The sequence below is a fragment of the Polistes fuscatus genome, unplaced genomic scaffold, assembly GCF_010416935.1.
Source record: "Polistes fuscatus isolate 324 unplaced genomic scaffold, CU_Pfus_HIC Scaffold15, whole genome shotgun sequence".
Classification (NCBI taxonomy): Eukaryota; Metazoa; Arthropoda; class Insecta; order Hymenoptera; family Vespidae; genus Polistes; species Polistes fuscatus.
In genome coordinates, this window is record NW_025113053.1 from 450,254 (window position 1) to 466,507 (window position 16,254).

The 16,254-nt window shown below is 27.4% G+C and overlaps 4 protein-coding genes and 2 non-coding genes across 9 annotated transcripts; 3 read left to right on the forward strand and 3 right to left on the reverse strand.

Annotated features, from left to right (window-relative positions):
- Positions 1–65: 65 nt before the first annotated feature.
- LOC122514592 (ATP-dependent RNA helicase SUV3 homolog, mitochondrial) lies at positions 66–4,294 on the reverse strand. 2 transcript variants are annotated; one of them, XM_043631510.1, is made up of 16 exons: positions 4,203–4,294; positions 3,998–4,106; positions 3,832–3,923; positions 3,490–3,734; positions 3,170–3,392; positions 2,831–2,999; positions 2,612–2,723; positions 2,408–2,538; positions 2,018–2,331; positions 1,789–1,930; positions 1,555–1,713; positions 1,308–1,487; positions 1,052–1,200; positions 855–976; positions 714–785; positions 68–415 (listed from the first exon to the last, which is right to left on the reverse strand). In XM_043631510.1, exons 3-16 carry the CDS (start codon positions 3,906–3,908, stop codon positions 276–278), a joined length of 2,235 nt encoding a protein of 744 aa, XP_043487445.1. In that variant the 5' UTR covers positions 3,909–3,923; positions 3,998–4,106; positions 4,203–4,294; the 3' UTR covers positions 68–275. The 2 variants fall into 2 exon arrangements, with proteins under 2 accessions (XP_043487446.1, XP_043487445.1); XM_043631511.1 differs by lacking the exon at positions 4,203–4,294 and having other exon boundaries at positions 66–415; positions 756–785; positions 3,998–4,197.
- Positions 4,252–7,319, forward strand: LOC122514593. 3 transcript variants are annotated; one of them, XR_006303093.1, is made up of 6 exons: positions 4,252–4,440; positions 4,654–5,381; positions 5,473–5,595; positions 5,679–5,843; positions 5,913–6,239; positions 6,545–6,707. XR_006303093.1 is itself a non-coding variant. In XM_043631512.1 (6 exons), the coding sequence occupies exons 1-6, from the start codon at positions 4,401–4,403 to the stop codon at positions 6,821–6,823; spliced, it is 1,509 nt and encodes a 502-aa protein (XP_043487447.1). In that variant the 5' UTR covers positions 4,253–4,400; the 3' UTR covers positions 6,824–7,319. The 3 variants fall into 3 exon arrangements, 2 of the variants coding, with proteins under 2 accessions (XP_043487447.1, XP_043487448.1); XM_043631512.1 differs by having other exon boundaries at positions 4,253–4,440; positions 5,913–6,086; positions 6,545–7,319; XM_043631513.1 differs by having other exon boundaries at positions 4,254–4,440; positions 5,922–6,086; positions 6,545–7,319.
- Positions 7,139–10,958, reverse strand: LOC122514597 (interferon-related developmental regulator 2). The gene is made up of 6 exons (XM_043631519.1): positions 10,691–10,958; positions 9,000–9,478; positions 8,638–8,891; positions 8,301–8,544; positions 7,993–8,205; positions 7,139–7,909 (listed from the first exon to the last, which is right to left on the reverse strand). The coding sequence occupies exons 1-6, from the start codon at positions 10,722–10,724 to the stop codon at positions 7,823–7,825; spliced, it is 1,311 nt and encodes a 436-aa protein (XP_043487454.1). The 5' UTR covers positions 10,725–10,958; the 3' UTR covers positions 7,139–7,822.
- A 584-nt stretch (positions 10,959–11,542) lies between these two features.
- Positions 11,543–15,176, reverse strand: LOC122514601 (27 kDa hemolymph protein-like). Its single transcript, XM_043631525.1, has 4 exons — positions 14,607–15,176; positions 12,698–13,171; positions 12,439–12,607; positions 11,543–12,348 (listed from the first exon to the last, which is right to left on the reverse strand). Exons 1-4 carry the CDS (start codon positions 14,659–14,661, stop codon positions 12,093–12,095), a joined length of 954 nt encoding a protein of 317 aa, XP_043487460.1. The 5' UTR covers positions 14,662–15,176; the 3' UTR covers positions 11,543–12,092.
- Positions 15,177–15,875: 699 nt separating this feature from the next.
- Trnad-guc lies at positions 15,876–15,947 on the forward strand. Its single transcript has one exon. It is a non-coding gene; the product is annotated as a tRNA-Asp (tRNA).
- A 170-nt stretch (positions 15,948–16,117) lies between these two features.
- On the forward strand, positions 16,118–16,188 carry Trnag-gcc. The gene has a single exon. It is a non-coding gene; the product is annotated as a tRNA-Gly (tRNA).
- Positions 16,189–16,254: the final 66 nt, after the last annotated feature.

A 16,254-nucleotide genomic window follows, 5' to 3' on the forward strand; every position in this document is an offset into this window, starting at 1 on the left:
TAATAATTCTTTATAAAGTGACACAAAACTGAAAAGAATTATATTATTTATAATATATATGTATTATATATTATATTTATTATTTATTAAAATACTATAAACATGTTAATGTTAAGTATTTTCTGAACTATTCATTTATTTTACCATTATGTTATTCGAAGAAAGGAAAAAATCATTTTTTTAGATGATAAGGTAGCGATTTGACATCATTTATTTGATATTAAAAATTTTTACATCGGATTTTGGTGACTGATATTTTTGTAAAAAATAATTTATTATTTTTTCTTTTTGGTCCATTCATTTTGAAGTTCTTGTAACATTTGTGGTGTTAACAAACCTTCTGCCAATAATCGTTCTGTTAATTTACCCTTTCTTATGGGTACAGAGGGCTTACGTTTACCAAATTCATTATTTCCTAAAATATAATATTAATAATAATAAATATTTATATATACATACAATATAATAAAAATTATCAATACGAGTCACACATATTAGATGTAACAATTAATATTTAGTGTCTTGATATTAAAATATAAATGATTACTTTATGATTACTTTATGATTACTTTATAAATAAATACTAAATTTCTTAAAAAGCACCGAATTCATTGCTACACTTAATAATTATTAAACGTTAAAAATATAACAACAAAATTTTTTTTATTATCATTTCTACTAATGACTAATTTATTACGTAATTAAAATTCTACCTTTATAAAAATTATGTTTCCGTGTTTGTAAATAAAATTCACCTGGTTCTGATGCTTCTCCACTGTTTCCTTCTGTGGAATAAAAATATAATTCGATATATTATTAATATTTAATATAATATTATAAAAATGAACAATTACCAGTCACAGAACTAATAATTAATTCCTTCAAATGAACTACTCCTATTTGGATAAATGAGTCTAATTCTTGCTGAACATCTCGTACTATATTAGTATCTGGGAATAAATCTGGAAACCGATAACTGCATAAAAATGCATTAATTATATATTTATGTTTTAAATTAATATTTACAAATCTCTATGTATATTATAAATACCTTAACCAAAGGTATAAATCCATAATGTCAAACACAGCTTCCAAATGAACAAGATCAAGTATAGATTTAGGTGTTGAGAATGGCCAACCAAGATGATCACATAACCAGTTAAAGGTGATTTTATCATTTTTACTGTATTGACGGGCAAACTATAATAAATAACATTCTATTATTAAACTAATATTTGTATATATATATAGATTATAGTTATTTATATAATTTATCTATCCTGAAGACAAAATATTAGTATTTCTACCTTTAGAAACATAGCGCATGAAAATGGAAGTTTTCTATTAATTGGCGCACAACAGAATACGTATCGTGCACGTAATGGTAAAGAAACATGTTGTATCATGTCAGCGAGGAATTTAAAGTCATCAGTATTGCATATAAAGTATAAAGAATCATCGACTGTAGATAGTGTTATAAAAATATCCTGAAATAATAAATATATTATTTCCTCTTGCTTACTAGCAATGAATTATATTAATTTATATTATTACCAGAAGATTAGACAATGGTGTTTCTGGTAAATGATAAGCATATAATTCGATTTGATCAGCTGTTGGATGAAGACCAGCTTGAATGATCGGCTCAGGTGTTTGATTGAGTAAATTTTTCAGCGTTGCAAGATCGTGTGGTTTATAAGTTGTGACATAGCCCTAAACAGAAAATTTGCCATAGAAATGTTTCAAATATTAAATGAAAATTATATTTTTGGAAAATTATTATATTACTGTGCTCCATTGCGTGCCATAACGTCCTGCTCTGCCAGCTATTTGCAAAGCTGTTGATACAGAAATTGTATCCATTTCTTTTTCTCCCTTTTCATTCACCGTTGGTTGTATTAAAGAGTAAAAAATAATTCTTCTAATATGTCTACATATATATATATACATCAACAAAATATATTGTTTATATACAAGTATTTATAAACATTTATAATATAAGATATAAGAAACTTACAGATTTAATCCCATTCCAATTGCATTAGTTGCTACTAATACTTTACAAGAATTATTTGGATCGTTAAATTTAGCAGCTTGCGCAAGTTTTGTTCCCGGTGGTAAACTACCATATATTACAGCAGTTTCTATCCCTTGTGTTTCTAATTGACGCGTAACAGCAAATATGTCATTTTTATTGAAGCAAACTATACAGTCACCACGTTTAATATTTTTCAATGATCCAACTGCTGTATTTTCTACCGTTAACTCTGTTAACCGTTTATATTTACGGATTTCAGGAGTTTCACCTGTTGTCAGACAAATAGATTTTACCTGTAAATAATAATTTTACAATTAACAAATAACAAATACTCAAAAAAAAAAATAAATTAAAAAAATAGATAATTACTAAATCTATCGCAGCTGGTTCACCACAAAGATGTATCTCATCGGCAGGAATTCCAAGAAGAGCTCTTGTCCATGCCCATCCTCTGCCAGGATCTCGGAGTAATTGAATTTCATCAATTACTGCGACCTCATCTGCAATAATAAAAAGAATAATTTTAAAAATATACAATAGAAATAGAAATATCATGAAATAATGATTACATACAAGAAGTATTTAAGTTAACCATTTCCACCGAACAAGATACATGATTTGCAAGATCATCTGGACTACGAGCATATCTTCTTTCTTCTCCAGTAACTAAGTCACAAGGAGTTCCCTAATTAAAAATATAGAAAGAGAGAGAGAGAGCGAGAGAATATAAATTTATTAGCATTATTTTTATATTTTAAAATATTTTGAGAATATATGATCAAATATACTAACCATACTATTACATTTATTATATACTTCTGAAACTAATAACTTTAAAGGTCCACAATATACTCCACTTTTTGCTCTCATAAATCTTTCTAAAGCGTGATGAGTTTTTCCACTGTTAGTTGGACCAGCATGAAATATAATTTTTCGTGTTTTCGCTCTTGCTGAGGGATACCTACAATTTAATTAAATAAGTAAATTTAAATACAGCGTGTCTGAGGTTTTTTCAGCCAAACAGTGTCAATGTATTTTATGCACATATATTTGGTCAGAAAAATTTCAGATATCTTATGTATATTACCTTATTTACTTTTTAAAGATTACTTAATAAATGTGTAAGCTTACCAATTAGCAGGCGATCTGAGATCACTAATTTTTTTAAGATCATCCAAACATTCTATGTGTGGAAACATTTTTTTGGCAAAACGTAAAAAATAGGGAAAAAGATCTGTTACATTTGCAGCACTTTGAAGAATGTCGCTTAAAACAATATGAAGATCAGTCGGCAATGATTGCGATTGAACACAATATTCTCTAAATTCTATGAACGCTTTTTTCTGCAAATAATCTATATAGAAAAGTATATATCTTATTCTATTCAAAAGTATACGCATATTAATAATAATAATAATATGAAAGAAATGAATCTGAAATAGTATACATACCATCTAGTCCATATTCCAGTGCTAAACTTTTAATTTCCTTTATCTCTATGAATTTGTTTAAAACTATCAATAAATTTGTTTTATTTAAATCACCAGTCAACTCGCTTCCTATATTAATATCATCTGGATTAGACTTTACAGGTACAGGACGAATTAATGTATTTATATTACTTGTATCATAGTAATTTTTTTTATTCCTTTTTCCTCTTTGTATATGAACAATACTTGCTGTTGGATTTATTGATCTAAAAAAAGTAAGACAAATATAAGTCTTCTTTGACAAGTAATTAACTAAATGTACATATATATACTTTAATTAATGTAGGAAATTAAATAACTTACCTTCTTAACAAAATGTATGCTAAAAAAGAACCTCTTCTTATATACTGTTCACAAATAAAATTCTGTATTGGCAACATTCTAACTAATTAGATCTGCAATTATTAAAATACATAAGAATATAATTATGTTACAAAACAATGATAATATTAAAATGTATTTTGCTTACATGAGTCGCGTGTTATTATAATCTTTGTTTACAGAGTTAAAATGTAGTATTATTATAGAATAATTTTTTAAATATCAATATAGTATAATCACTATCAGGTTCCTTGATCCTGAAAGAATCATATTTTTGTACGAATTAAGAAAAGTCGTTTCACTTGACAATCTTTTTAATAAAAAAACACAACTTGTCTCAGATCTAGACTTACATCAAATCTTAACCTAACCTTCTTGCCCATTCAAAGTATTAGTATACACTATAGTAGTATTTCATCAGCTGTTTTCTAATGTACCGTATTTTTAAACGCAATAAGTAAATACTTAAATAAGTAAGAAATTAAATAGGAAATTTGAGAAAATTATTGTCGCGAGAAATTATTTGTATTATATATTTTTAAATATTAAAAATGAACAAGGGCTGTTGGAAATTTGACGAAGAAGACAAGGGTAAGTTAATTATTTTTAGGCTATGTTTCTCTATATTTATAAAAATGAAAAAAATAATTCAAATTTATTTTTAAATAATTTCATATATATCTGAGAAAAATAAATCTATACTTACAAAAAAAAAAATGTTAAAATTAAAATTTTTCTTAGAGATATGAATTTAAATGTAAATAAAAAAACATAATTGTGGATCTATTAATTTAACTTTTACAGCATTGTATATAGATTGGGAAGAAGATACAGAAGATGAACAGTCATCCAAAGAATTTAGTTATTGGGATAGATTACCCGATATACTATTAGAAGAAATATTTTCATATTTAACGATACGTGAACGATACTATGCGTCTCTTGTATGTCGGTCTTGGTATCACGCATTTCAATTGCAAAATGTATGGTCAACATTTACGTTAGAAGATACAACATTAACGAGAGGAAAATTTAATTATTATAGCGGTTGGCAGTATGTTCTGGATCATATCAGAACATCGACTTGTCTTAACAAAGTTGGAAAAAATTTTCGTACTCTTATATTTGAACCTATGTTAAATTTTTATAATTTATATGAATTTATGAATATGATATCGTGGTATACCGAAAGACAAGGATCAGACAATACCTCTGTAGCAGGTGTAGGCATTAATATTCGAAGGCTCAAGTTTACATTTCCTTGTAATATGGCAAATAGAGATGATCCTGATCGTATTAGACTTTTTGGTACAGGAGGAAAACTACTCGAAGCATTGAAGAGGCTTATGAGAAATTTAAAGAATTTAAAATGTTTAGAATTAATTGATTTAATGCTCGATAGTAAAGAAGCTTTACATTTAATGGACGATATTTGTGAAAATTGTACTCATACTTTATCAAAATTAATATTAATAAATACTACCAGGTACTACTGTCCGTTGTTACATGTAGGAGTATTTCTCAATTTGAATGTAAGTCTTCATAAAAAGAATCTACTTTTCAATACTTTTCAAAACTTTCGACTTTACTTTCAAATATACACGTGTATATTTTTTTTTAAAGATTCTTGTTATAAGTCCACAAAATCTTCATGAAGATGTCATCGAATTACTTGGACATACAAGATTAAAACATCTTCATATCTTGCAAAATCGATATAGTCCAAAGGATACAACTGTTAGATTGGTAATATTTAAATAATTATTAAATTATTTAATATTCATAATATTTTAAAAAGAAGCAACGTGCTAATAACAATATTATTCTAGCCAAAAAGAGCAGCGTGGATAAAAATGAGGTCGAATAATCCATATATAAAAGTACATTTTGAAATAGAAAGTGGTAAACCTACCGATGTACTTTTACCGATAGATCTATTAGAACACAGTGCTGTACCGTGTCATAGTATAGTTATAGACAATCCAAATACACAGGTTAATATAATATATTTCTATATAAAGAATATATTATAATAATTTGTATATATATTTAACCATATTAAGACATTACAGATTTCACCATCATGGATAATCACGCATGGTTCGTTTTTCGATTCAACGATTCGAATTTATGCATTCAAGGGAATAACAAGATATTATTTGCATAAAAATTTTTCTAAAAGATTGGACGAAGCATTAGTGCAATTCTGCAAAATGTGTCCGAATCTACATACTCTGGTAGCATTTTGTGTTTAAACAAACATTTTCTTGTCATTTGTAATAGCTTTCTTCTTAAGCCCTACATTGATTGATGCTAATTAATGCCTTAATTGTGTGAAGATATGTATGAGAATCTTTGCAGTATGAAAGACTTTCTTACTGAGTTAGAGTGTAAGTTCTCTGTAACAAAATTTCCAATCCTTAAAACTTTTAACACTTTTGTAATTCGTTAAATATTCTGTTTAAATTTTAAATAAGCTTTTTACGGTTTCTTTTTCTTTTTCTTTTTTGAAAAATAATTCGCTTTTTACTGTGGATTTTATACGTGATTTATAGTTTAATGCTGATAAAATCGATTTAAAAATAAAACTAACAGTGTTATCCCGTATATAATAATAAATTTGTTATTTTTTTTTGTCTCCAAGCATAACTTTACTAGTTTAATTCTCATAAAAAAAATTTATCTTTCCTTACAGATGATTCATGACAAAATATCAACTTCGACGATATTGGAAATAGTTACAACGGCAAAATTCCTTCGTTGCTTGTATGTACGACGTAATGCGGTTTTAAAAAGATGCGATGGAGATTGGTTAAAAATATCATGCTGGACACCGGAACATTATCAATGGATAAAAATGAATAGCCGCAGTTATGATAATACGGAAAGGGAAGTATCAAAAATTTTAGGCTACAGATGGCATATGCTATCTGAAAAAGAATTCAAGAAACAAACAATTAATTTACACATTTAATTGATATATTTAGGATATAATAACATTATTTATATTCGTACATTATGTGGGTGATAAAAAAAAAGTAAGTAGAATCGAATCGCTGAAGTACAAATACTAATAATTATTCTTTCTATAAAACCAAAAAACATTTAATACTTTTCAATTATTTATATCGGTATAATTTTTTGCTTAAGGACTGTTCTCATCTTTTTGGCATGAAAGCGAAAATAGATATATTATTTATATATTCGCCAAAAGTATTTGTTATAGAATATAAAGAAAGGACTGCTTTAAATATATAAAAATAAAGTCGAAAATAATGTGTAATAATAATTTCATGCAATCCAAGATACTACTTTTATTCATATCCTTAAATTTTTGTTTTTATGATCATCGTTACAACATATATTACTATGTACAATGAATATAAATACTTTATATAACGTTATAATAATTATACACGATTATTTAGACAAATTGAATAGTAACTATTAAATTAACAATTATGTAAATATTTAGTTCTATTCCTCAGTTCTTTCATTAAAATATTTTAACTGTGCTATAAAGTTAAAACACATTGCATTTAATGATATAAAATATGCTTTAAATTTTTACAAATATAAGCATTTTAAAATTTAATTAAAAAATTAATCAAATTGTAATGATTTTTTATTTTTTTTTTACTTACAATTAGAAAAACTTCTAATCGCTACTAATATATCTGGAATTTTATGAATATAGATTTGTTGTTGTATATACAGAATATCAATTATATAAAGTAATTAATTTTCTAATTTTTTTTTCTTTTATGAAACGTCTTTATACTTTGCATAATTTTTTGTGAACAATTTAAAATTTAATAATTTATTTAGTTTGACATGATAAACCTTCATATATAACGAAGAAAGAAAAACTTTAAATAATGATCGATACTGTTGATTAAATACAGTAAAGAAAAAACCTTACTTTATTGAATGAAAGAAATTTTAGAAATAGAAAAAATTAAATATGTGGAAGTTACGGTGCCATGGCTGCAGATCGTTTATCTCTAGTTTTATTGCGTAGAATGGTACGTGCCTTAAAAGCAGCAGCATTCATTAAAGTCTGAAAAAATAATGCGATATTGTTCAATAAAATGAATAATATATTACAATCGTAATAATATTTTCCTTTAAAGATATACTTACTCTCTCTAATTTGGTTGTTTTTTGAGATGGTATAGGCAACACTTTATTACCCAGATCGAAAATTTCACGCAATAACTGATTTTCAGCTAGATGGATGTTTATACCAGGGCCAAGTAATCGACAGCAAGCATTGTATTGAGTACGAGTACACCAGCCTTCTAAATATAACGTTTCTTGTCCAAATCTAACATGCATTTCTGGAACAATATCTTCCTGAAAAATTGAAAAACATTTCAATGAAGTTTATAACTTTTCAATTTATTCTTTTATTGATAAGTACAGATAGAAAATGTTAACAAAATGTTTACCTCAATATACCGTAATATATCTCGGAAATTAGCCCTCTGCTGTTTACGATCTTTCTTTGCTCTATATTTATTAGAATCAGTAGCTAATTCCTTGAGTTCATCGATAAGACTATCTGCCCACTTCTGTTCATAATCGTAAGAAAACTCACGACCAAGTTCGAATATAACAGCAAGAGCTTCACCTGCAGATAACCTCACGTCAAGATGAGGTGATGTCAATAATTCACGTAGTCTATTGAGAGAGCTATAATTTCGTAAATTTAATTTATTTATTATTAAATTAAACAGATTAGATAAAAGATATATGTATATATACGCATATTTATTTCATACTAACGGCATGTAAGTATTGCTTTTATCGCTGGCAAGAAGATTATATATATCTGCTGGGTTCATGACAGTTAAGAGAAGAGTCCATGATGAAATTGCAGCCGCATGGAGTGCTGCTACATCTGCAGAAACTGTTGCTATTGTACCATTTCCTTTTAAATATGAGCCAGAAAAGATTCCAGATAATAATTGGACGATATCAAGTGTATCAGCTGCATCATTACCAGACAAAAATTGATTCATGCTTAATGCCCAACAACACTAAAAAGATAATAATATTAAATATAGCAATATAACTCAAATAAACATTAATAATTAATACAACAATAAATCTTGAATATTGCATAATAAAAAAGAATATTGTTTTACTTCAGAACGTGCAACTGTAGATGCCGCAGTATCGTTGGCAACAAAAGTTAATGTAGATTTCAAATCTCTACAAATCGTCTCAGCACTTTCAAAAATTCCAAGTTGAACGCAAAGCAAAGTACTCAATCTAGCTGCTGTTAACTGTTCTTCGGATCTCCCCTTCTTCAAACTTCGTTCAATAGAATCGGAAATAGTAATCTTTCTATCCTCTATGAAGTCTGGAACGTATTTAATAGCAAAGATCTTTTCAATTCCCTTGAAGCAAATTATTCTGCCCTTAGCACTCCGTTGTGTTAGACCATCGATAGCTTCTTTCAATTTTTCCTCAAATGTTTCTTGTTGTGCAATTTCATCAACCTCATTATCATTTACATCTTCGGGCATGCTGCGATTATCTGATTGACCACTAGAGACACTGCACGCATCATTGTTGATCGAATCCTCATCAGATGCTATTTCAACTTTTTTTCCACCGTGCCCTTTAAATAAATTCCTTGACATTATTTATAAAAATAATAACAGAGGAACAAGCATATTCTAAAAATTAAGAAAGATAAAGAAGAATATATTTATTACTAATACATTTTTAAATCTACTTATATATATTAACAGATTGTAATTGTTAAGTCATTTATAGCTAATATGTGAAAGTGAATGGTACATTACGCAATGTGTGAAACCGGAACAGCTGTTACAGTTGATCACACATGACATTAAACCGAATGCTTTATAAATTAAACGTCATTTAATTTTTTATATCTATTAATAAAATATTTTTTAAGTTCAATATTTTATACGTAAAGGAAACAATAAGAGTAAAGTCAAATAGAAATCAAGTAGAAAGAGTAAGAAAAAAAACAATCAAATAAAAATAATCGTCTAGAAAGGAAATACATTTTTCATTAAAGTTGCACAAGTTTGCGAAATCTTATAAGAAGACTATACAAATAAAATATCCTAATAATTATAATAAAATCATTGAAATGAAATAAAAGAAAATAAGAAAGATACAATAATGTTTCGTAATGTTAGGTTCCTAATTAATTAGAAAAAAAAATAAAAAAGACAAAAGGTACACGATTAGAAAAGCATGATCACATATTGTGAAACTCTTATATGTTAATTAATTATTATTACGTTATATATAAATATAAGAAATAAAATAATATATATTACTATATTTTATCGTAATATTAAAATAATAAAGTAAAATAAATGAGTAATTTTGATAAAATAAACGATAGATCGATGAAAATGGTAAGAAATTTAATTACACCTAAAACCATGTGGAAAAAGCATGAATGTCACATGGAGATTGCGGAAGGAAAGTAATCATATGGTTATCGATAACAATACTTCATAACTAGACAAATATTATTGTATTAGGGTTTGAACGTTCATACATATATATAAGTAGGTAACACGTAGTAAAAAAAAAGATTCTAATCGAGCATGTGTGTGTATTGTGACGTAAGAAGAAGTAAATAAGTTCTTTACCAAGGATGAATCATTCGAGAAGAAGAACGATTAATCGATAATTGTAAGATGTTCGGGGTATCACGTGTCACATCGTAACTTTAAATCTTACAATATATCGATATTTAAATTAAACTGATCATAATTAAATATATTTTGAATTAATTTAGACGTTATAAAGAAAATTTAAAATAATATTTTATTGTTCTTCTTACCGGATTTTCCTCTTCTCCCTCCTTTGCCTGGCATCGTTCTCCACTTTTCTTCCTTCACAATTTATACTAAAAAATATACTTGATCAAGAGGGTAAATGTCTGGCACTAGTTATTTTCTTTCGTATACTGAATCCACTGTACGAATTTTTAATAAGAATTTGACAAAAACTCATTAACATGTTGCGGACTGTTTAAAACATACACGAGAACAGCCTTCGACGGGCCTTCTCAAGTGCACTGCCTTTACGAACAACCGAACATACCCGAAACTTATCGAACTTATCTTTTTTGTATGCGCATGCGCGCCCGACAGATTTTTCCTTAATATCATAACTAAATATTCGACGAACCAATCAAATGTCCGGATGTTTTTATCGCAATAGAAATTACGGCGCAATATCGTGCATATCGCGCATCATAGTTATCATTTGTTCTTTTGATTTGATATTGTTTAATGTTAAAGAAAATAGAGAAATTAATTCCATTAATTAGAATAACAAATAAAATATATATTTCTATTTAAACGAATATATAAAACTTTATTTTATTTATATTACATTATTTTTTAGCAACATTTTATTTATATTAACCTTGAAACTAAAGATGCATGGAAATACATATATGCTCATGCACATATATATATAAATGTGCATCAGCATATAAAATAATACTTAATTGTTATTAATATATAATTAAAACGTCAATTAATTTATGAAATAATATTTATTGCAATAATTATTTTGTTTTACAGTAGTCAGTCTATTTACTTCAATATAAATATTTCTTATCTTTTCTTAAATCAAAAGTACTTTCATTAATCTTTATATTTCATAGAGTTCAGGTTCATATTTATCTGTTTATATATTAAATTTATTAAAGTATCATTTAAAAATATACATTTTAACGCACTAAGTAAATTATTGCTACAATTACAAATAACAATTAATCATTATTAAATTATTGCATTACATTCAAGTAATAAATAAGTAAATGTTAATAAGAAAATAAACATTTTATTCAAATAATTTGTTTTATATAAAAACAGAAAAACAGAAATACAGAAAGTAGAAACTTTGTCTTTACTTTAAACTTTAATGATTATTAAGTTTCGCCGATACTTATATATGTTCTTATAAGAATTAGGCAATTTCGTTGTCGTAAGATTACTTAGGTACCCAAGATAAGCTTATCTTAATCTTTCTACCATTAATCGGTATACAAAAAAAAGAAATAAAATAATGAATATTATTTTCAATAAAAAATTAATCATATTTTTGTATTTTATAATTACTTTAGTATATAATTCTTATGTAGTACTTTTATATAATTAAAATTACATTGGTTTTGAATATTGTTCCAATCAAGAAGGCTTTACACACCACTAAAGTTTTGATTTAACTTGTTATGTCAAAACTATATGGTGCATAAATTGTAATAAAAAAGGAACAATGATCATCAACGAAATAGGTGTAGCAATCGTAGAAGAACTTTCGGGCTCTACTCTCATAACAGCAGCACTTCGTACTTTAACTAATAATCTTTCGCAAGGTGTTACTTTCCTAATAAATCTAAATATAGATTCCATTATATTTGCAGGCGTTGGATCAGAACATTTTTCTAATTCTCTAACCACACAATCTTGTAGGTTGTTCATATCCCTGATAAAATCATAGAAAAATATATAAATTTATTATGTTATATGTAAAATAAATATTTATGTAAGATCTAATATTGAAACATATATTTACGTGCACTCTTTATCGTCAAATATTAAAGATGGTAAACTATTAAATGTAGGCAAAGCACCGGTTGTAGGATCAGTTGTAGGAATATAACTGCCAAATGTAGCATTGGCACAGTCTTGAATCTCCTGTTGCTTAGATTGGAAGCAGTCCGGTCCTCCCGCTGCTATGAAGACTGTATAAAACAAAAAACAAAACATCAATTGACATTAATATATATTTATTAATATTGAAACAATTTTATGCATAAAAACAAAATACATACGAGCAATTCTGTCTCCTTCTTTATAACAGATAAAGTTGAGGATAGATTCGGTGATATTCAGAACGATCTTTTTATTCTCGCGTTCTTTCTCTTCCAGACAGGGCTCAATGGCAGTAGTAAAGTTATTTACACAATTTTTAAAAATAGGACTTCTGCGACAATATTTTTTAAAAACTTCGTCCAATTCGCCCTTAGGTTTAGCGCTTTCCATCTCCGCGTTTAACTCAGTCATGTTGATGAGTGATTTAAAGCACTGTTCCATTTCTGATTGTGCACGTTTAGCATTCTGAAACGCGTTAGGTCCACCATTTTTTTGACATTTCTGTTCGAAAAGATTTGTTGTCTCTTGGATACTCGGAAATGCAGAAATATTTAACTTATTTATTTCAGGATAATTTATAAGATTAGACGCTTGCTGAATTACATCTTCGGCAGATGGTAAATTTTCCTGTGTCTTGCCATATCCAAGAAAACCTGTAATAAATCATTGATCATGTTCTTTTTTCTTTTTAATTCGTTTCTTGTTTCTTTTTTTTATTTTTATGTTACATAATGATAAAAAAAACATCTTTAATCATAAAAGCACGAATGTTTTTTCTTGCATTCGGATAATATCTGTAATTAATCAAATTCACAAAAACGTGTTTTGCATAGCATAATTATCTGTACGTAATTCTAATTTAATTTTACTAATTATTAAAAATGAGAATAGTTCATTTTAACAATTGTAATTTCATTAGTAAGATTATCATAACAAAGATATGTGTGTAGATATGCTATAATGTTTAACACGCATACATGTAGACACATATACATGACGTATACCATAATTGTAGAGACAAACGTATAATATAATGTGATCTATGGACTTTGAAACTAATTCCTTCGTTTATCTTTCTTTGGAAGAAACAAGAAACATTTCAATCGCTTCATTATAAAACATCATGAACAAAAATATAATGATTTTTTTTTTATTTCTATAAAAACAAGGAATGTTTCCCCTGAACATATGTAATAATTTTTTATGAAATTAAAAGAACAAATAATTAATATAATTAAAAAATAATTATGCCTCGTTAAATAAATATTATTACAAATTGATAACTACAAATACAATAATAATAATAATAACAATATATTTGATTAGATTACAGTAAAATCTATATCAGTGAACTGTGTGTTCTATGTCTTTTCATGGCTAATATAAATTAAATTTTATGTAAAAAGCATATTTGCTGATATTTCTTTAATTTACGTCAGCATAACCAAAATGAATAATGAAATTAACTTTGATTTGTATATAACAAAAAGGCATTAAACACTTTTGGCGATTCTTTTAATCTCATAAACGAATTTAAAGCTTCTTGACATCATCAAAATATTCGATAATAACGCAAAAGTTGGCTAAGTCGATTAATTGCATTTTAAATTATTGATAAATAAACTATCGATATATATATATAACGTATGTATATTATTAACGTACAAAAGAACAAATCAACTAATCGAATATTTCGATTATATAATTACGCTAATCAACATAATTTCCATATTCATAATTATTTGCACGTTAATGTAATGCCTGCAAATGACGAGAACATAATTTTAATGAATCTAAATATATCATAATTAAATATGAAAATTAAAAAGTCACATGCATTTTTTTATTTCTTGTTATAGACAAAAATTATCTCAAAACTTTTAATCTAACATAAGATTACGATTTCCTTTCCTTTTTTTTCTTTGATAAGTACTATGTCCATTACAAAGTGTAACAAATATCGCTTTAAATAAAAAAAATGAAGAATATTATAAGATAAAGAAAATATAAATCAAAATAAATGTTTATACATTTGAGTTCAGTCAAACAATAAATAATACATTATTAAATGACGTATTTTGTACTTACCAAACAGAATACAGAGAACAGGAATAACAGTGGAATATCCCATTGTAATTTTCATAAGAAAAGAATGAGTGATATTTCACAAAAAAATAAGGAAGTGGTAAAAAATCTGCACGTATTTATGTATGTGCCTTCCTTTACTTATTAGAAGGTTTTTAAATAAAGTTTCACATATGACGAGCCACTGTTAAGATTTGGTAATTCAAAAACGAACCTTCACCTATGCACTTTAGTATTTTGTTTATGAACAAATAGACAAGAATAGAGAGAGAGAGAGAGAGAAGGAATTAAAGAGAGGACCTAACCACACTGACATTTAGTATGCACTGTACGCTGAGAATTAAATACTTTGCGTTGCTCTCATATCTTCTTCACTCAATCTAGCTAGACTCGAAGTTTTTTCTTTTCTTAGGATTTTTTTTTTATGTGTGTAAAATATGTCGCTTGTGTAACGACCGAGATTGAACCATGGCCGATGAAAAAGAAATAAGAAGAAATGCGATACGCGCATCCGAAAAGGTCATGAGAGTTCGATTAAAGACCAAAGATAGAAGAAGGGACAGACAAAGATAGAAGAAGGGACAGACAAAGATAGAAGAAATAGTAGATTATGTTTGTTGCGCTGCGTGTATGCGTATATGTATTTATGCTGACTAGAGCAGTGTGTATGGTGATCCACCACGGAAGGAGAAATGGCCGAGTGATTGGTTGGAAGAGAGAGGTAGAAAGAAAGAGAAAGATAATTGGAAGAAAACCCCGCCAAAATTCAAACTGTCACGGCCACCGCGTTTTACCTTGGCAAATAAGATTAACTGCGATTAGTAGTTCTAGCGTATTGCTTATATAAGTTCTTAAGTATTTCTATCTTTTTTTCTTTTTTCTATTTTTCTCCTACTCTAAGAATCATGTTCCCCTCTCCTCTATCAACAATTTGCCTTTTTTTTCTTGCTTCCTTTGTTTTTTCTTTCTTCATCATTGACTTTTGTACTTTTTTACAGTGTTTGTCACCGGTTCGAACCAGATTTCTTTTGCTACACGTATTAGTATATTTAAATATGTAAATTTTTATTATCCTTAATAAAAAACAACACGTCATGCGTTACGTTTTAGTTGTAAGAAATATATTAAGAAATATTATTAGTTTAGCGTAGGTATACGATACTCCAATCTTAGTTTACAGGAGACAGCCGAAGATTTATAGTATTATGGTGACGAATAATCTAAGGGATCGGGTCCATAAATAATTTTCAAATTTTCCCTAGAATAGAAAAATCCTAGGTAGTATAGTGGTTAGTATCCCCGCCTGTCACGCGGGAGACCGGGGTTCGATTCCCCGCCTGGGAGTTTTTTTTTCATTTTTTGCTTTTATATTTTTTATTTTTACAAACAATTATTTTTTACAATATTAATAACGTAGTAAAAGTCTTTTAATTATATTTTTCAAGTATATATAACAATTGTAAATTTAGGTTAATATTTTGGCTGATATGCTTTTAGCAACCACTTTATTACAAGCATCGGTGGTTCAGTGGTAGAATGCTCGCCTGCCACGCGGGCGGCCCGGGTTCGATTCCCGGCCGATGCAATTTATCTTTTTGTTTTTTTTAATAATATTTTGTTAGTTCAATCAATGTCAATATTTGTTTATAAC